The sequence below is a fragment of the Petaurus breviceps genome, unplaced genomic scaffold, assembly GCF_028583685.1.
Source record: "Petaurus breviceps papuanus isolate PSGF00001 unplaced genomic scaffold, PetGlider_PUasm1.0 91041, whole genome shotgun sequence".
Taxonomy (NCBI): domain Eukaryota; kingdom Metazoa; phylum Chordata; class Mammalia; order Diprotodontia; family Petauridae; genus Petaurus; species Petaurus breviceps.
In genome coordinates, this window is record NW_027187400.1 from 14,314,988 (window position 1) to 14,336,192 (window position 21,205).

At 42.0% G+C, this 21,205-nt stretch overlaps 2 protein-coding genes across 5 annotated transcripts in view; both read left to right on the forward strand.

Annotated features, from left to right (window-relative positions):
• LOC138154412 (aflatoxin B1 aldehyde reductase member 4-like) overlaps positions 1-21,205 on the forward strand; it is a 351,006-nt gene that overhangs the window by 89,183 nt on the left and 240,618 nt on the right. The window lies entirely within an intron of this gene.
• Positions 20,090-21,205, forward strand: part of CAPZB (capping actin protein of muscle Z-line subunit beta) — a 168,246-nt gene continuing 167,130 nt past the window's right edge. For all 4 annotated transcript variants that reach the window (XM_069079157.1, XM_069079160.1, XM_069079158.1 and 1 more), the window contains exon 1: positions 20,090-20,217. In XM_069079157.1, coding sequence (XP_068935258.1) covers positions 20,215-20,217 — 3 coding nt within the window. In that variant the 5' untranslated portion in view covers positions 20,090-20,214. The remainder of the gene's footprint in view (positions 20,218-21,205) is intronic.

Below are 21,205 nucleotides of genomic sequence, written 5' to 3' on the forward strand. Positions count from 1 at the left end.
AAACACTCTAGCCCCTGCACCCAGAGCTGGCTTACAAAGACGACTTTAGATTGATTCTTCACCTGAGATTGAGGTGACTTTCAGTTGGACCCAGGTTCTGAATCCCTCTTGGGAGAGCTCTGTATCATCTGGGAAACTCTGTAGGGACAAGGTTTCCTTCTGAGACACATAGCCGATGCTCTGCTTTTTCTTTTCTTTGTTGTCTTTGGGTTGAAGAAGGCCTCTGAAAACATCAAGTCAGGCATTTGTTAAGTACTAAGCAAGCAGTAATCTTTGTTAAACTTTATGACATTTTCCTTTTTGGTTGAATCTTTAGAACCTGGCATTTAGGGACAATTGTGATTTTCACGTGTATGTGTGGGACTGTATTTGTGCCACATTGAGAATTTTGAGACTCTTTCCTGAAGGGTTCTGGGGAAACAAGTGAAAGGATAATGCTTATGACTGAGGATAGGGACAAGGCATTCAAAATGCACTCCTGTCAATTTACCAAAGTGGCAAGTTTTTCAAAGGGGTAGTAGGGAAAAGGTAATGAGGAAAGGTGCATGTACAGAGGGCAGCATGCAAATTCCCCACCCAGAGAGGCTGCAGAATCAGCTTCTAGGAGAGTCACAATGACACAATAGAAATACCTTGTAGAGACATTGGCACATGTGTAGACATTCTCTTACTGATTCTGGTCTGCTAATCACATGGTTAGGAGAAGCCTTTTCAATTGGCTGCACTGAAGTGGTGAGGTCTGTTAGTGAGGCACAGCCATTCTCCTGGCTGCTTTGCTAGTGGGTGACTGTGTATATTGGAAAAGCCTTCTCCCCTTTGAGGCCAGGAACCTGCAAATACTGGCCTGGGTTATTTGCATACCTCAGCATTTGGTCTGTTGTTTTAGATGAGAAGAGATTAACATTCTGGCATCGCAGGATCCAGATGTTGCATCCAACCCAAGATCAATGCCACAGGAGAAAGGAATGATCTTCAGGTGTAACCTTTGGGACCCAGTGCCTCAGTAGTTGGGATAAAGATTCATGGCACACTTGCATGTGAACTGGTTGGACCAGTATCATGTGGAAACTGTGCTAAGAATGAACCAGAGACCAAGGTGGGACTTCCATAGCACTTTAATGTTTAAAAAGCCAATTCCTACCAAAAAGTTTGTGAGGAAAGGGTTGCACACATTATTACTCCCATCTGTCAGTTAGATGGCACAGCACAGTGAAGTCCAGAAGGCTTGAGTTCAGTTCCAAACTCAGAAGCTAACCAGCTGTGTGACTCTGAGCAAGTCACTTAATTGTTCTTGCCTCAGTTTCCTCAGCTGTAAAATTAGGATAATAGCATCCATCTCTCTCAGCGTTTTGAGGACCAAATGAAATAATAATTATAAAAGTACTTAGCATAGTGCCCCTGGTTCACAGTAGATACCTAACAAATGCTTATTCCCTTTCTTCCCCTGCCTCCCATTTTATAGATGAAGACAGTTGAATCTCAAGGAGGTTAAGTGATTTTGCTTAGGGTCACACAGCCAGCAAGCATCATAACTGGGATTTGGGCCTTATTCCTTAACACTAATTAAATAAAGAGAGGGCTGCCCCTCTGAAGGTTTATGATAATCAGCTGTTTCCAATAAGGTTGGGGAAAGTTGGGCTCACACCAAATGATGCTTGATTCCCAGACAATAAATCTCCTTAACTTCCTTCCAAATTGGCTCTAAGTACTCACCTCCCCAAATGCTCTTTTAGTCTCATTCAATCAAAATCCTGCTTTACGTAGCTTGGTTATCTGAGTGTAGGGGGATGCACAAAGTATAATCATCAGAGCAATCTAAAATGGCCAGTTGCTTGACATAAAGAAGGGTTGTCCTGGATTTCATTTGCCTGTCCCTTTGACAAATGTGTCCCTCAATTATGTTATTTCACCCTGCATTGGGCTTTATCCATTCCTTCTTCCTTAACATTCTTTCTGTCTCATCTCCTTCTTTCCCATTATCTCTTCTTTCTTGGGTAACAGCATAGATGAGATATTCATCAAACTTGAGGATGACATAGATCAGGGAAGAACAAATAACAAAATGGATGCTAGAACTGAGATCCGAAAGGATCTTGCCGTGCTACAGCATTGATTTGAATGAATGAATAAGATGAAACTAAGTAGGCATAAATGTAAAGTCTTACAGTTAGGTTAAAAAAAAAATCAGCTTCACAAGAACAGGATGGGGTTAGACACATAGTTTGTCTGAAAGAGATCCGGGGGATTTAGTGGGCTGCCAGCTCGATGGTGAGTCAGCAGTGGGATGTGGCTATCAGAAAAGCAAATGGCACTTTTGGCTACATAAAGAGAAGCATAACTTCCAGGAGTGAATAGATCAGAGTCCCATTGTAGTCTGCCCTGCTCAGACTACAACTGGAGAATTTTGTTCAGTTCTGAGTGTCATAGTTTAAGAAGGTCATTGATAAACTGGAAAGCCTTTGATAAACTAGGGAAGGGCAACCAGAATGATTAAGGACCTGGAATTGATGTCATTTAAGGACAAATTAAAGTAACTGGAGAGGCTATTATGTCCAGCCTATACTTGAACAGGAATACCCTTGGCAGCATCCTTGGCAAATGACAAGCTTTTCCATCTGCCTTGTAGCTGGAACCTTCTGCATATGCTTTCTCCCACATTAGAATATGAGTTCCTTGAGATCAGGATTTGTGTCTCCCAGTATTTTGCATACAGTAAATGCTTAATAAATGTTTCATTCATTCATTCTTTCATTCATATGGTCACCAAGCCTTTATTTGAAGACTGTCATTGGAAGGGGATCTCTAAAATGGAAATATTTACCCAGTTGGTAGCAGGACTAGAGCCCTTAATCAAGTCTTCTGACTCCAAAGCCAGCTCTGTTGCCCATGAAGATGATGTTATAATAATCCCAAGATGGTTAAAGATAAGACAAAAGATTCTTAAAGAAGCACATCATTCCACATCCCATCTTGGGCAAGATTCAATTTTATGCTTCATGCATATACTTTGATACTCCAGTGCATTTGTGATTTCATCAGAATAGCACTTATGAGAATATGCTCTCTCTCTCTCTCTCTCTCTCTCTCTCTCTCTCTCTCTCTCTCTCTCTCTCTCTCTCTCTCTCTCTCTCTCCATGTATGGTTGATGTAATCCCCATATGGACTTTGGAGTATATGTAAATACTCTAACCCAAATGGTGAAGAGACAGTTTCTTGGCTGCTGAACTAGAAATGGGATGCATTCACGAGGCACTAATTGGTCAAAGAGAGCTTCTTTCTCTTTTTGTCTGGGTTTAAGTAAAACAGACATACTATAAGCTTCTAGAGGGGAAGAGGTTTCAGGCCTTCTTCACCTGAAGCCAATATATACCTGTGAACCTGGGACTCTGTTCTTTGTCTCTTTGTTCTTCCTGGCTTTTTAGGTGAAAGAGTGTGAGAGGCAACTGTGACCATATGAGCTTCAAAAGGTCAGAATGACAAGACTTCAGAGGTCCAAGCAAACAGATTTTTGTAGCCATCCAAAATAGCAAGAAACAAAGCCTGAGCAGTTTGTTCGACCCAGCGTAGTTTGAGGGCAGCCAAGAAGGGACTAGAAGAAGAAATGCATCAGCTATATTCAATTCAAAGTGAACTTTTGTGGGAAAAACGCTATATAGAACTGCTTTGAGTTTGAGCCCATTAGCCTTACAGACCAAGCCAGTATAGAGGAGAGTGTACCCTCAGATGTTGAGGGGAAAAAAATTTGTAGCGCTCTTCTTGCTATATCTTCACAATAAATATCTTTAAAAACTACAACAACAACTAATTGATGTTAATTCATTTAGTGAGTGTTGAGGGAAAATGTTTGTTTCTGTTCTTACTATGTCTTCATAGTAAAAATCCTTTTACAAAAGTTAGTTGATGGGGCAGCTAGGTGACATTGTGGATGGACTACTATTCCTGGAGTCAGTAGGACCTGAATTCAAATTTGGCTTCAGATATTTGACATTAGCTGTATGATTCTGGGTAAGTCACTCAACCCTGATTGCCTTGCCAAAAAACAAAAAACAAAAAACAAAAAAAACAAAAGTTAACTGATGTTAATCAGTTGAAATATTAGGGAAATTTCACCTGGTAATTGATATTGGAGGGAACACCCAGAATGGGGACTTGTGAGTGAGAGTATTACAGAACACTACCAATTCCCTCCTTGTTAGCCCTAGAGACTGGAGGGAAGCTGTAGATGGAACTGGAAGCCTAAGCAGAAGTTCAAAGAGTGCGTAATAAATTCTGACTGATGAACTATATCCTTAACACCTAGCACAATGCTCTCTATACAGTAAGAGCTCATTTGCTGAATGAATGAATGGCCAGACCAGGACATGGAGGGGAAAGGAAACATTCATGTCAAGTCAGGTCAGAGATGGAGCAAGGGGCACCACGGTTCTTGAAACTTGCCAGAGGTACAAAAATAGCTAGTTCTGCTTCTGAGATCAGGGCATACCGAGTCAGCAGTTCAAAGAGCACTTTGAGCTTTAGAGAACAACACAAAGGATGGAGATGACAGATGTCAGTTATAGCAGATGTCAATACACTGGAGATTTGAATTATCATGGCCTGAAAAGATGTTTCCCTCCACCCCTTCTGGATCAGGAATCAGGGTCAATGGCAGGCAACCAAACCCTACTCCCCGGAGTCCCAGTTGCAGTTTCTCTTACCAGCAAAACCATCCGCAGGGCCATAAGATTTTTTGCCTTTGTTGGACCAAGCAGGGGTAAAAACAAAGTTAAAAGGTGGAAAAAGCCCAATTCCCTTATCTGTTTCTAATGATTATTGTAACATGTTTTGCTGAAGAGTATCTTCAGACAGGCAGACCTTCGAATGGCCTCTTCTTTCTCAATCAACTGGTGATTTACAAGGTCTTTTCTTATCCTTACAGAGGAAGAGGAGATTATTAAAAGAACAGAATTTGGCATTCCAAATTTACCCCAAATGACACTGCCTTGATCCCTAAAATAAAGCCAAATAGCTTGGCTAGGGAAGAAAAATATTTTTTCTTTAATTTTGGAATTTTGTAACTGTTTATGGAGATCATCATCATAGTGATATTATCAGAAAGGGCCAGGGTGAAATCCCACAGGGCGTGGGGGATCTTAATTGTGGGTGTATTTATTCTTTACACTTAGGAAACATGACTTTTTCACCTCCTTACCCTATATCACCTCAGCTCTTCCATTTTCAGTAAGCACCGAAGTTCCCAATTTCTGGGAAGTTGGGGGTCTCTACTTATAGCAATTCTTAGTAGTGAACACTAATGTTGAATCAGCATCATAGAGCCAGAAGGGACTGTAGAACATGGAATGTCAGAGGTGGAAGGGACTGTAGAACATGGAATGTCAGAGGTGGAAGGGACCTCAGAACATAGAACTTCAGAACAGAAATGGACCTTAGAACATCGCAGGGATCTTAGAAAATTGAATATCCTAAAAAAACAAACAAAAGAACACCCCAAATATTATCAGCAAAAAATAAATGAATGAATAAAGAAAAAAATAAATGAATGAATGAAGAAAAAAATAAATGAATGAATGAATAAATAAAATAATAAAAAAATAAAATAAATAATCAAACAATCAATAAATAAAATATATTATGGTTTAAAATACTTTACAAAATAGAATGTTGGAGCTTGAATGACCATAAGATACAGAATGATTGAACTAGGAGAAATTTTAGGACAGAATTTCAGAGATGGAAGGTACTCTAGAGCATAGAATGTTAGGGATAGAAATAACCTTAGAGCATAGAATATCAGGTTCCCCACCCCTGACCTAGAAAAAATGAAGCAAGAAATAAAAAATGAAATAAAAGCTCTGAAGGAAAGAAATGGAAAGAGAATAAATAGCTTGGAAAAGAAAGTGATAAGTAAAGGATTCCCTGAAAACTAGATTAGATCAAAAAGAAATCAATGATGGTGTAAGATAGAAAGAAGTATTAAAATAAAATTAGAATTTTTAAAAAGCCTGAAAAATAGAAGAAAATATAAGATCTCTGATATTAAAAACAACTGACTTGGAAAACAGATCAAGAAGAGATAATTTAAGAATCATTGTACTCCTTGAAAGCTATGATTAAAATTCCTGGGTGCTATATTTAAAGAAATCATAAATAAAATCTTCCCAGATTTATCTGAACCAAAAGATAAAGTAAAGATAGAAAGAATCTACTAACCAATTCCTGGAAAAATGAAACAAAACATGAAAAGAATAGTCTTAGGAATTTTATAACAAAAGTTCAGAGCTCTTACATTAAAGAAAAATACTTCAAGGATCCAGAAAGTATTTCAAGTACAAAAGTTCAAGTTCAAATACCAAGCAGTTCAAGTACCATAGTCAGATTCACACAAGACCTGGCAGCTTCTACTGTGAACAAGAGGAAATCTTGGAATACAGTAAAATAGTTCTCACTTTACAGAAATTCACATTGTACAAATTTGACTCTCCAGTCAGTGGGTGACAGCACCCATACCATCTGGGGTCCAGTTCCCAACAAATGGTGGTGGCAGTGGCAGGAGTATGCAGCCCCTGAGCCAGGTATCCTGTGCTCCAGGCACTAAAGCAGCTCCCAGCTACAAGGACCCCAGGCATTAAAGTAGCTCTGACTGTGGGGTCTGCAGTTGCCATTCAGAGCCCCCTAAAGGAAGGGGGAGGTCCATTAAACAGTCCACTTATGTTAAGTGAGAACTGACTGTGTTCTAGAAGGCAAAATATGTTGTCTTTCAAACGTTTCTGACAAAAATACCTGAGCTGATCAGGAACTTTAAAATACGAACATAAGAGCCAAGAGAATACTAGAAGGGTAAATGTAATTGAGCAATTAGAAAGGATTATATGAGGATTCATTGCTAACATTCTAATTAAGGAAGAAGAAACAAATGTCCTTTCAGAACCTTAATATCTTCAAAGGGTATTGAGGGAGTTAAGTAAAAGAGAGAATGGGGGGGGGCGTAGATTGGTACTACTCTGAGGGCCTTAAGAGGAGAAAGGGTAAAAGGACTACACTAGCATAGACTGGAAGAAGTTAGGGGTGAAATTTTCTATTTCTCATAAAAGAGGTGGGTCACAAGAAGAGTATATTAACATGAAGGAAAGGGTAGTGACAGCAGGCATTAGTTGAAATATTGCTTTTATCTTGGATTTGGTATAGAATACATCAAACTCAGCAGGGGAACAAGTGGGGATAGAGATGGGGAGGGAGACTTGAGAGGGAGGATAATAACAGAGAGGGTATAGCTGCAAGCAAGTCAAACTTTCTAATCCTACTGGAAAGGTGATAAAGTGGGGAGGAGAGAAAAAAGAACTAGAATATAAGAGGTTGCTCATTGTTTGGGGGACTACTGAACAAATTATTTTATATGGGTGTAATGGAGTATTATTGAGTCACAAGAAATGATAAAAGAGACGATTTCAGAAAACCCTGGGTAATATGAACTTATGTAGAGTAAAATTAACAGAACCAGAAGAATAATTTACACAATGACAATGGCATTATAAAGAAAAAAACCTTTGAAATGTTTAAATACTCTGATCTAGAGAGCTCATTTAGACCAACCTCTGCATTTTACAGAATAGAAACTATATCCAATATCAAACCTGAAAAAGACATTAGAACACTAAATGTCATGTATTGCAGAGATCTTAATACATAAAATGTTAAAACATAGAATATTACATCTAGAAGATACCATAGAGTGTGATTTATCCAGAATCTTACTATATTACTTACTATATATACAGAATTTTTTTTTTTTTAAGCAATTGGGGTTAAGTAACTTGCTCAAGGTTACACGGCCAGTTATTATCTCTGGGTGTGGTGCTGAGTATCTGAGCCCAGATTTGATCCAGGTCATCTCGACACTGGAGCCGATGCTCTTACTCGCTGAGCCACCTGGACGCCCCTAAGCAATTGGGGTTAAGTAACTTGCTCAAGGTTACACGGCCAGGTGTTTCTGGGTGGGTGCTAAGTGTCTGAGCCTGGGATTCGATCTCCAGGTGTTCTCAACACTGGAGCCGGTGCTCTTACTTGCTGTGCTACCTGGCCGCCCCTATATACAGAATTTTACTATATTAATATATTAGAACCAGAATTAGAACTCTGGTCTCCAGATTTATAAACCACTGCTTTTGCAGCTATATCACAGAGAGTTAGGGAAGGACACATTTTTGTTGAGGTTCTGACCTGGTTACGTTTACATTTGAAATCCCTTTCCTTCAGACCAACTTTAGATTCCAATTTTAAGGCTTTGAAAATGACGAACTTGAGTTGAGGTTTCAGGGCCTTGAAAGGGATGAAAGGTCTTTGGTTGTTTGGTCTAAAATACATGCTCCTACATACAGCTCAAAAAATAAGCATAGTAGGCCCATCGTCGTCACCATTATCATTCCCATCAACAATCATAGCTGACATTTCTATGGTGCTCTACAGTTTTCAAAGTGTGCAAACTATCTCATTTGATCCTCCCAAGGTCTCTGGCAGACAGAAAAAGTTCATATTATTTTTCTCATTGTATGGATAAGGAAACTGATGCTTGGAATAGTGAAGCGATTTGCCCAGTGTCACACAGGATGTCAGCAGTAGAGCAAGGACACATAATACAGGTCTTCTGAGGTCACATTCCTGTCCTTACTCTAGACCATTTCTTCGATGAAAGTACTCTATACATAAAATATATACTTACAGTCTTGAAAAAAACTTTGGCCAGACTTGTAAACATAGATTGCAGACTGGCAAAAAATGATTGTAATTTCTTTTTTTTTAAGCAATCGGGGTTAAGTAACTTGCTCAAGGTTAATGTTTCTGGGTGTGATGCTGAGTTAGTCTGGAGCCCGGGATTCGATCTCCAGGTCATCCCAACACTGGAGCTGGTGCTCTTACTCGCTGAGCCACCTGGCCACCCCTAAGCAATTGGGGTTAAGTAACTTGCTCAAGGTTACACGGCCAGGTGTTTCTGGGTGTGGTGCTAAGTGTCTGAGCCACCTGGCCACCCCTAAGCAATTGGGGTTAAGTAACTTGCTCAAGGTTACACGGCCAGGTGTTTCTGGGTGGGTGCTAAGTGTCTGAGCCCGGGATTCGATCTCCAGGTCAGTCTGACACTGGAGCCAGTGCTCTTACTCGCTGTGCTACCTGGCCTCCCGAAAATGATTGTAATTTCAACTGACTTCTACTGAAGACTGTGGGAATTTGTGTGTGCAGATGTTGAATGATGTCTATAGGACAATAAGCATTACAGTATGTCATTTGCTTTATCCTCATGGTGTCTAGGAAAGCAGCAGAGGTGGTTTGAAAGAATTCCTGATGGGGGCATGCCAAAATAGCCAATTATAGATAATTCTAAGTCTATCATTACTGCTATATCATCATTCAAAGTATTTATTAAGCATCTCCTTATATGTGGCAGGGTCAGGTTAATAAAGAGTATGTTAAACAGTTACATTCTTTGGGTCCTCTCTGATTAACTGACCTGAGTCTAGGTTTAGTAGCTGTGTGACCAAGCAAGTTATTGTCTTCTTGAAAGACACCATCTCACATGGGCAATAGAATGACAATTATAGAATGGTAGATTGGTAAAGAGAGAAGGTAAAATGTTAGAATCCAGAATGTCAGAACTAGAAGGGTCCTTGGACCACAGAATTTCAGAGCAAGGGAAGATTTTGAAACCCTTAGAATGTCACAAAGAATTACATCCAATATCAAACCTGAAAAAGACATTAGAACACTAAATGTAATGGATTTCAGAGATCTTAATACATAAAATGTTAAAACATAGAATATTACATCTAGGAGAGACCATAGAATATCATAGAAAACATAAGTGGATTATCCTATTGGAACACGGAAGTCAGAACTGGGAAGACAAACCATAACAATAACCTTAAAGATTATCCAGGGGTGGGGAACCCGTGGCCTCAAGGCCACATGTGGCCCCCTAGATCCTCAAGTACAGCCCTTTTACTGAATCCAAACTTCTTAGAACAAATCCCCTCAATAAATGTATTTGTTCTGTAAAACTTGGACTCAGTCAAAAGGCCTCACCAGAGGACCTAGAAAGCCACATGTAGCCTTGAGGCCACAGGTTCCCTACCCCTGAATTCAACACTTTCATTTCATGGGAGTGGGAAGTAAGGTACAGAGATGAAGTAAATTTGTTACAGTCATGACTTGAGAGACAAAGCCATTATAGAATTTTAGGGTCATAGATCATAGAGAACTGAAAAGCAGCTTTGAGGTTATCTTGTCCAATTCCTTCCTTTTATAGCTGAGTAGACAGTGGCCAAGAGAGTCCCAAGGTCATACAAGTAGTAAATAGAAGAGCAAGAATTTGAACCCAGGTCCCTTGACTTCAAATACAGCTCTCTACTGCCACATGAATTGCCATATTCAAAGACTGTAAGGGCATATAGATAGATGAATACAAGTGAAACAGATCTTTAAGAAATTTTAGTGGCTCACAATCTTAATATATTAGGAGAGCCATGTTGTTCTTTAAAAAAGTGTGATGATAGTTAATTAATAAATATGTAGTGCCCAGTTTACAGGAAGTAATAATTTTCAGTTGTCTGTACTGGTCAGATGATATCTGGAGAACTGTCACATTTTTAAGAGGAACATTGACAAAATTAAGTTGGGTTCAGGAGAGGTTGATCAGAATAGGGAGGGATCTGCACATCATGTGATATAAGGAAGAGATGAAGGAGGGCCTTTCCAGGTCATCTTCTGTAGGATCATTGAAAGCATTTTCAGAAGCTCCAGTATCAGATAAAAAAATAGGAATTATACGTAATTCATCCTGTTCCTATATGGTTTTGATTTCTTCCAATAAGTCTCTATATTCTGAATGCTTTTCATTCCATTGTAAGTTGCAGTTTGTGAGTATTTAGCGTGGTAATATCTACTTACAATATTGTTCTTAAATATTAAAATATTAAATATTAATGTAATGATGATTGTGGGTCATTGTTCTGTCTGTGATAATACCCCAGTTTCCTGAATTTTTTTCTCTCTCTCTTTTTTTTTTTTTTACATTTTTAAGCAATCGGGGTTAAGTAACTTGCTCAAGATTACACGGCCAGTTACTTCTGGGTGTGGTGCTGAGTGTCTGAGCCCGGGATTCGATCTCCAGGTCGTCCCAACACTGGAGCCGGTGCTCTTACTTGCTGTGCTACCTGGCCGCCCCCAGTTTCCTGAATTCTTAAGAGTATTTTCAGGTCTGTATTTATAGTATGGTGATTAGTTGACTGTTCAGATATCAACAATAGTGAACTTCTGAAGTAGGATCCCTGCCCACCTGGTGGTCATATCTTTGTATGTATTTAGTAGGTGCTAAATTTTTATTCTACTGTTTCCTTGAATAAACCACATTGATTAATAAATCCAGGCTCCTCAAGGATAACCCATCTATATTTTCTGGTGGTGATGACCCGGACCTGAATTGTTATCATAAACTCCTCCATTTCCATAAACAGATTTGTATGATTCAACCTTTCTTCAATTAAACTTTGTTGACTATTATAGGATAAGATCATGCAGATGTTACCCATGGGTGGTTTCTTGATTCCACTCTTGGATCTTAGTTATTATTATTGTCTATTGCATAATTTTATCCTATAATGCTCTATCTAATCACAAGGTACTCAGTTCCTCCAGCAGAAGCTGCAGAACCTAGTTCTTTCTGTAGCCCGGGATTCTGGTGGGCGCTGAATTTGAAAAAAATTCCACCCCTCTTCCAATTGTAAAATCTACTCCAGAGGGCAACTAGATCAGTATCTTCATAAACAAAGCATGAGTTCTCCTAAACATGCCTATTAAAAAACAAAACAAAACAAAAAAAACCCTTCCAACAGCTGGCCTCCATTGGAGGAGACCAGCCCATCACTTAAAGCAAGACTCTGCAGATGCTTATAATGCAAATCCTTCTGGTCCAAACAGACAGCAGCTGTTAGTTCTTCCACGTACCTATTAGGGAAGGAACAACAACAGCTCCAAACCCCAAGATGCTTGTGCTTAACTACAGACTAGAGCATGCTCTTGGCGCTGACAACCACTTGGGCTCTTGGAGACACTTGAAAAACAATGAGGCTGTCGATGGTCCAGTGTCTCCTCCCTCATGTTACATGTTCTTTCAAGATGATGTAGGGTGGAAAAAAGTTCTACTCTCTGGGCAGAAGAACACTAATGATTTTGCACATAAGCAATAGATTCTAGTTTATTTTGGGAGGAAAAATAGTAGTCAATGGCAAAATGATGCCTGAGGCTTTTAACTGCCATATGTTGGAGAGTCCAAAACTAGTGAATAGTTTAATAGTGATAGTTTAAGGTTTATAAAGCAGGTTCCCTAAAACATCCATGTTAGGTTAAGTTCTGTAAGTTTTACTGTCTAATTAGGTGGCATAGTGAATAGAGAGTACTGGTTTGGGAGGCAGAAGTTCTGGGTTCAAATCCTACCTCAGATACTTACTAGTCGTGTGATCCTGGGAAAGTCATATGACCTCTCCTCCTCTGTAAAAAGGGATAATAAAAAATAACACCTAGCTCCCAGGGTTGGTGTGAGTATTTAACAGATGTCAAGCAGTTTGCCAACCTATTACTATTATCCACATTTTGCAGGTGAGGAAATTGCAACCTAGAAATGTCCAATCACTTGCTTGTGATCACAGAGCTAGCTCCTCAGGGTTGGGGGTAGAACTCAAAGTTGGTCTCAACTCTGAGCTCAGCATTGTTTGCATTGTACTCCACTATCCTGGGCTAAAAGGTTTATTGCTTGCTGATTGACTTATTTGGGGGTCCACAACCTGGTTTCTTTCTACATTTGTGGGGTATAGAGCAGCAATTCTTATGGGTCTCTGAGGTCAAAACTATTTTCAGCGTAAAATTAAGACATTAAAAATTTTAATATGGTACATATTGATAGATACAATTTATATAAACGAAAGCTCTTTGGGATCTTCAATAGTTTTTTAAGAGGGTAGATAAGGATCCAAAGGATCCAAAAACTTTGAGAACTGCTGATATTGGGGCAGCTAGTTAGAACACTAGCCCTAGAGTCAGGAAGACCTGAGGTCAAATTCAGCCTCAGATACTTCGTAGTTGTGCGACCCTGGTCAAATCACTTAACCCCCACTGCCTCCTAAGAAAAAAAATTGGGGGAGGGGGAGGGAGGGAGAGAGAGAGAGAGAGAGAGAGAGAGAGAGAGAGAGAGAGAGAGGATTATATTTAGATTTAGGGAGACTTAGATTTGAATCCTGTTCCTGCTACATGCTACTTATGTGATTTAAGGCAAGTCTTCCCTCTTGGGATCACATTTTATTCATCTGTAAAATAGAATAAACATTTGTTAAGTGCCTATTAAGTACTAGGCACTTTGATAAGCACTGAGGGCACAAATAAGAAAAGAAGGGACAATCCAAGTCCTCAAAGAGCTTATATTCTAATGGAGGAAGACAACACACAAAGAAGAAGCTGTAAAGAGGGGGTTCTGGGGGCAGGCAGGATGATGGGAGAGTTGAAACCAAGCAGGGTAGCTGGTGGGAAATGAAGAATTGGCCAAGCTTCTGGGCTCTCTTTAAAGGCAAATTGTGGGAGGAGTTTTATGCTCCACCCTCCAATCAGAGGGCTCAAGGGAATTGAGGCTACTGATGAGGGATGAGTACCAAAGCTGAAGCTGTCTTTGTGATGATCAGTTTCCTGTTGATGAATTATCCCTCCGAGGGGGTGAAACCAGGGGAACATCATGATGAAAGAGTCCAGAACAAGGCATTAGATTCCATTATCTTAAAAGGTTCTTCTAGCTCTAAATCCTGTCATCCTAGAAACCTGCCACCTCCATTCCTCTGCAAAAAAAAACAAACAAAAAACCTCATAGATTCTATAGCAAAAGATAATAAACTGTTTTGAAGGATAAGTTCAAAATGCACCTGATTTTTTTTACTTGTAGGTATTTCCTCACTTGTAATTCTTTATCCTTATAGCATCTTGAACAACAGATAACAATTCTAAGGTCCTTTCCAGCTCTAGATTCTAAGATGTCATGATATAAATATGGGCTAACTGACCTGAGCTGAAATCTGACCTTCAAATTTCCTGAGCATTGTCTTCTTTTTTTATTTTTAATTCATTTACTTTTATTTTACAACATTCAGTTCCACAGTCCCTTGAGTTTCATTTTTTCTTCCCCTCCCTCTCCCCCACCCCCATCATGGCAGCATACACTTGAATATAGGATCTGTCTATACATATCTTCACATTAATCATTAGATTGTACAGAAGGATTATAACTGATGGAATGATCCATGGGAAAGAGGAAACACAACAAAACAAGAAAAAGAAAGAGAACAAGTGGTTTGTTTCACTCTGCATTCAGATTCCGCATCTCTTTTTCTGGATGTGGGTATTTCTTTCAGTCATGAGTCTTTTGGAGTTGTTTTATAACCTTACATTGATGAGAAGGACCCAGTCTATTGACACTTGTCGTCATACATACATTGTGTCTGTGATTGTGTAGAGATTTCTCCTAGTTCTGCTCTTCTCTATCAGCATCAGTTTATATAAGTCTCTCCAAACTATTGTGAAGTCCATCTGCTCCTCATTGCTTAGAGCACAGTAGTATTCCATTATATTCATATACCACAACTTGTTCAGCCATTTCCCAATTGATGGGTATCCCCTTGATTTCCAATTCTTTGCCACCACAAAAAGAGCTGCTATAAATATTTTTGTACATGCAGGTCCTCCTCCCACTTCTCTGATCTCTTTGGGATATAAGCCTAGAAGTGATATTGCTGGGTCAAAGGGTGTGCACTTATTTATAGTCCTTTGGACATAGTTCCAGATTGCTCTCCAGAATGGCTAGATCAGTTCACAACTCCACCAACAATGTATTAGTGTTCCAATTTTTCCACATCCTCTCCAGCATTTATCATTTTCCTGGTTTGTCTGTCATCTTAGCCAGTCTGACCAGTGAGATGTGGTACCTAAGAGTTGTTTTGATTTGCATTTCTCTAATCACTAGTGATTTAGAATATTTTTTCATATGCTTATAGATATCTTTAATTTCATCTTCTGAGAACTGCCTGTTCATATCCTTTGACCATTTGTCAGTTGGGCGTGGCTTATATTCTTATGGATTTGACTCAATTCTTTGTATATTTTAGAAATGAGGCCTTCATCAGATACACTGCTTGTAAAGATTCTTTCCCAATTTTCTACTTCCCTCTTAATCTTGGTGACGTTGGCTTTATTTGTTCAGAAGCTTTTCAATTTAATGTAATCAAAATTGTCCATTTTGCATTTTATAATGCTCTCTGATTCTTGTTTCATCATAAAGTCTTTCCCTCTCCATAGATCTGACAGGTAGACTATCCCTTGCTCTCCCAGATTGTTTATAGTATCATCCTTTATACCTAAATCATGCACCCATTTTGACTTCATTTTAGTGTATGGTATTAGATATTGGTGCCCAATTTCTGCCATACTATCTTCCAGTTTTCCCAGCAGTTTTTGTCAAATAGTACATTCTTATCCCCAAAACTGGGGTCTTTGGGTTTATCAAACAGTAGATTACTATATTCATTGGCTGCTGGGTTTCCTATACCCAGTCTATTCCATTTGTTCACTGCTCTATTCTTTAGCCAGTACCAAGTAGTTTTGATGACTGCTGTTTTGTAATACATAAAATCTGCTATGGCTAGGCCACCTTCCCTAGAATTTCTTTTCATTAACCTTTTGTTCTTCCAAATGAATTTTGCTACTATTTTTTCTACCTCTACAAAGTAATTTTTTGGTAGATAGATTGGTATGGCACTAAATATGTAATTTAATTTAGGTAAAATTGTCATTTTTCTTTGAGCATTATCTTCAAAGTGAGCATTTTTATATTTAAATCTGAATTCAAAAGAGAAGGGCTTGAGCCCATTAAAACATAGGGAAATGTTTTAGTTTTGTAAACCATAAAGTGGCATGTGACTACCAGTTATTGTCAGTTTTAGCCTTGTGCACAACTGATCATTAATTTTCTAGTAGGCTAGCTCAGAAGTAGGAGGTTGAGACTGTGCAGGATAGTGGAAAGGCAATGGATTCAGATTTAGCATTAGATTCAAATGCTGGCACTTCCACTTACTGCTTGAGTGACTTTAAGCTTGCCCCTGCTCCATTCTGGACCTCCGATTCTTCTTCTGTTGAAATAAGGGATTTGGATGAGAGTTTCTCTAGTGTTCTGCTCAGCTCTGGCATCCTGTAATCAGAGTGGTCTAGCCACAGCTGATTTCATTGGAAGATCATTAACCAACCAGTGCTCTGTCATCCAATGGAAATCTCCTTCCTAGTTGTCGCTTAGTTCTGCTTGTCTTTCTTTTTGAGGCCCCGCAGGAACCTGCTGGGATCTTTTGCACAATGCCTTTCCTACAGTTGCTGTTTTTCTGAGTTGTCAATGTGCCAAAAGGTTTGGATTGTTTCTGGGATAAAATATACTCTTCAATTTGGCATTTAAAGCCCTTTTCAATCTGGTTCCAGCCTACCTTTGCAGGCTTATTACATACGACTTCCCTCCACCCACTCAATGTTCCAGGCAAACTGGCCCTGCTGTTTCCTCATCTTCCATCTTCCTGCCTGTGCTCTGGCTGTCCCCCAAGTCTGAGATGCTCCCCATCTCTCAGCATGCCTGGCTTCTTTCAAAGCTCACTTCACATGCCACTTCCTAAGAAAAGGCTTTCCTGATTACCCTGATTAACACTCTCTCCCTCCTCAAATTAACATGCATTCACTCATCTGTGTCCATCCTACCCTAGTAGAATTTGAGCCCCTGGAGCAGGGATTGGTGTGAGCTTTTGTTGTTGTTGTTTGGTTTTGTCTTTCATCTTTGTATTTCCAGTGCCTAGAATGGTGCCCAACACACAGTAGGCATTCTATAAATTGATTGGGTTGGGTTGTGATTCTGGCTGCAGAGAGCTGTACTGATTTTCAGTCAGAACGTCAGAATGCATCATGCTAAAACTCATGGCAGATGGCTAAGGGAAAAAAATCTAATGAACACACCTGATTAGTCATTGTCCTCATGGTCACTCATTATCATCATCTTCATCACTGAGATGCCTACAAGAGCTCTTAGCCACATTTCCCCATTTGACCCTTACATCAACCTGATGTAAACTCTTGGTAAACCTTAAGGCATGCTATGTAAATGTTAGCTATTATTATTAGTAGTATTGTTATATAACTTATTTTTGAGAGGCAGTATGGTGTAATGGAAATAACTAGTACTCCTATAATTGCTTACTATCTATGTGCTTGGTACTAAGTGTTGGAGATACAAAGAAAAAGTAAATCAGTCTGTGCCCTCAAAGAGTTTACATTCAGTTGGAGGCAACATAGCACAAGATACATAAAGGGAGATAAGTTATATACAGTACAAGATACATACAAAGGAGATAGAAAGTATCTTTTGAGGGGAAGATACCAGCAGCTGGATGTGTGTGTTGGGGGGGAGGGGAGTCAGGAAAGGCCTCCAGCAGAAGGTGGCATTTGAGCTGAGTTCTGAAGGAAGCCAAAGATTCTAAGAGGCAAAGGTGAGAGGAAAATATATTCCAAGCATGGAAAACAGCCAGTGCAAAAGCATGGAGGTGGGAGATTGTGTAAGGAACAGAAAGCAGGTCAGTGTGACTAGATTCCGATGAGCAAAGAGGGGTATAATATATAAGGAAACTGGAAAGATTCAGGAAGGTGCCACAGCTCTAAAAAATGTGGGACAGAGTAGTTTATATTTTCTCCTAGAGGTTCCAGAGAGGCATTGGAAGGCAACTAGGGGACACCATAGGGCACAGAGCACCAGACCTGGAATCAGGAAGATCTGAGTTCAGATCTGGCCTCAGACACTTACTAGCTGTGTGACCCTGGGCAAGTCACTTTACCCTGTAATTGTAAAGCCTCATCTGTAAAATGGGCTGAAGAAAGAAATGTAGACTATTCTAGTATCTCTGCCAAGAAAACCCCAAGTAGGGTCAAGAAGAGTCAACACAACTGAAAAATGACTAAAACAACAGATTTTTAAAATGTTTTATTAAATATGTCTCAATTACATTTTAATCTGTTTTGGGCTTCCCCCAAACATTTACTAGCTGTATGACTGTGGGCAAGTCATTAAACTTCTTTTTGCTTCCATTTCCTCACCTGTAAAATGTGCTAGAGAGGGAAATGGCAAGCCACTCCAGTTATCTTTGTCAAAAACAAAACAAAACAAACAGAAACCCCCAACCAAATGGGATTATGAAGAGTTGGACTCAGTCCTTCAAGGAGTTTGCATTTTAAGGGGAGAACTTGACCCAAGAAGACCTAGAAGGGCATGGAGTATAATGATCTCAGTAGCACGGTAAGGATGAGATATGTCCTGGAGGCCTCTTTCCCAACTAGATCAGGCAAAATCAAGTTAGTCAAGAAGTGCCCACTCTATGTGCCAGGCACCACGGTAAACTTAAAGGGAAAAGCAGTCCTTACTCCTAGGAGTTCAGTCTAATGGAGGAGATGAAATGCAAACAAGTTATAGGCAAGATAAACTGCAGATATCAGAGGAACAGCACTAACATTAAGGGAATTGGGAAAGGCTTCTTGCAGAAAGGAAGCCTTTTGCTGAGACTTGAAGGAAGCCAGGAAAGCCAAGAAGAAGTGGAAATGAGGAGGGAAAGGGTTTCAGGTATGGGGGAACCAGAGAAAATTTAAAGAATGGGGATATGTGCCAGCAACAGCAAAGAGGCCTGGGTTTTACTGGAGTGAAGAGAAACGGGGTTGTGACTGGAAAGGTAAGAGTGGGTTGGGTTATGAAGGGCTTTAAACTCCAAACAGAGGGAGGCAATAAGGATTCATGGTGTTTATTGACTGGAGAGGGAGGGGGTTGTGACATGATTATGGTATGATTCCATGATTATGGAAGATCAACTTGATCTCCAATTGGAAAATGGACTGGAGTGGGGAGAAACTTGGGTCAGGGAAACCGACCAGAAAACTATCGCAATAATCCAGTCAGGCATATAGTAATAAGGACATGCCTACGCAGGGTAGTGGTGTCAGATGAGAGAAGGGAACTTATGTGGGAGGTATTGTGAAGGTAGAAAGGGCAGGCCTTGGCAACAGATGTGAGGGATGAAAGAAAGTGAAAATTGAGGATAAGAATGACACCTATGGGAGCTGGGGGACTAGGGCTCTGTTTTTTTTTGGGGGGGAAGGGTTGGAGGAAATGAGGATGGTGGTGAATGTAGACAAGTATGGTGAGATGGTTGGAAAATGTCTTGGAAGACTGTTTCCAGGCAAAATAAAACAGAATGTCAGAGCTGGGAGGGCCCTTAGGACATGGACTGTCAGGTCTGGGAAGTACCTTAGAACACCGAATGTCAGGGCTGGAAGGAGCCTTAGAACATGGAATGTCAGGGCTGGAATGGACCTAGGAATCCCGTATATTAGAGCTGTAAGGAACTTTAGAAGTCATTTAGTCCAACCCCCTTCTTTTTACAGATGAGGAAACCGAGGTCCAGAGAAACCAGGTGACTAGCCTCAGTTTGCCCAGATGGCCTGCTGCAGCAGCACCAGCAGAAAGCTAAGTAAGATTTAGAACACAGTCCGGACTCGTGCAGGCAGTTTGCTCTTCCTCGGCCAGCTCCTAAACCTCTCCTCCAGGCGAACCCAGTCCCTCCCCCACCCCGTGCTCCACCCAGGAAGCCCCGGGCAGTACCACAGCTCCGGACTCCAGCTAGTCAGTTTCCTCCTCCTTCCCCCCCCTCCTCCCCTCCCTTGCTCTCCCCACTCCTCCCCCGCCCTCGCTCCTCCTCCCTCGCCTCACTTCCCCATTCCGGGACCTGCCCACTGGGGCCGCCCCGCGCCGCGCTCCATACTTGGCGATGGTCGGGGAGCGGCGTTTTCATTGGTGGAACGGAGAGGCGCGGGGCAGGACCAAGACCGAGCCGGGGGCGGGGCGGGGCGGAGGAAGGCAGGGAAGGGGGGTGACCAGGCTAGGCGAGGCCGGGGGGAGGGGGGGGAGGGGGCGGAGGAGGGGGCGGGGGAGCCGGTGACCCGGATGTTCACTCCTAGGCACCCGGGGAAGTGGAAGCGCCGGGCCCTGCTGCCGCCGCTGCCGCCGCCGCTGCCGGAGGAGAGTCAGACACAGCGGGACCTACCGGGACTGGAAGTGGGGCCGCCGCCATGGTAAAGGCCTGCCCTGCCCCTGACGGCGGGAGTTCCCCTCCCTGCCCGCCTATATCCCTCCCGAGGGTGGGCCCCGCCGGGGGGGGGGGGGGGGGGGGGGGGGGGGGGGGGGGGGGGACTGGGACTTGTGGGGGGGGGGGAGCTAGTCTGCAGGAGGGGAGGGTCCCCCTGACTGGTGGGGGAGGGGCTGAGGAAAGAGGGCTGCTGCCCCCAGGGAGGAGTGAGTGGGTGGGGGGAGTTAGAAAGACTTGGACTTTGGGGCCCTTGGAGGAGTCCAGGCAGGGCTGCCCTGGGACTGAGGAGAGTGACCCTGCCCCAACCCCGTCCCCACCCACTTCCTGGGCTCCTGCCCCGACTGGGGGCCATTCTGGGTCCCTTCCCCCAGGCCTTCCTGTTCCTCCTCTCCTGTTCCCCTAATTACTAGCCAGGGGAACCCCCCCTTTACCCGTAGACCCTGCGCCTTCAGCAGGCAGGGCTCAGATCAGGTGGCTCAGGCCGTGGTGGGCAAGGCAGGGGCCAAATTTGGGGGTGGCAGCCCAAGGAGTCAGGGTTCAGGTATCCGGGGAGACACTGGGGCATGCAGACAGCCGGGCTTCTCCAGGTACCAGCTTTTCTTCCCCTCCCCTGGCTCAGCCGTGTGCTGGTGCGCTGGCTGCCCCTGTGGAGCGGCTGGCGACCTGGCTTCCTGCGAGCCGCGGGCCAGGGATGGCTGGCTGAGCCTTCCTTGGCCACAGTGGGAGGGGGGAGCTGTCAGCGGGCGAGGATGAGCGCACAATCGGGCCCCTGTCACTCAGGAGCATTTATTGAACGCCCACTTTACAGCGAGCAAACTGTACCAGGCACCATGCAGCCTGTGCAAAGGCGCTGTTTTCTGTCTAACCTGAACAGCCAGGTGGCAAAAATTAGAGGTGCCTCTTTTGGAAAGACTTTGGGAAAGGTGAGCTCTGTTCTTGGTGGTTTTGCTAATGAAGCCCTAGAGCCCTCCAAG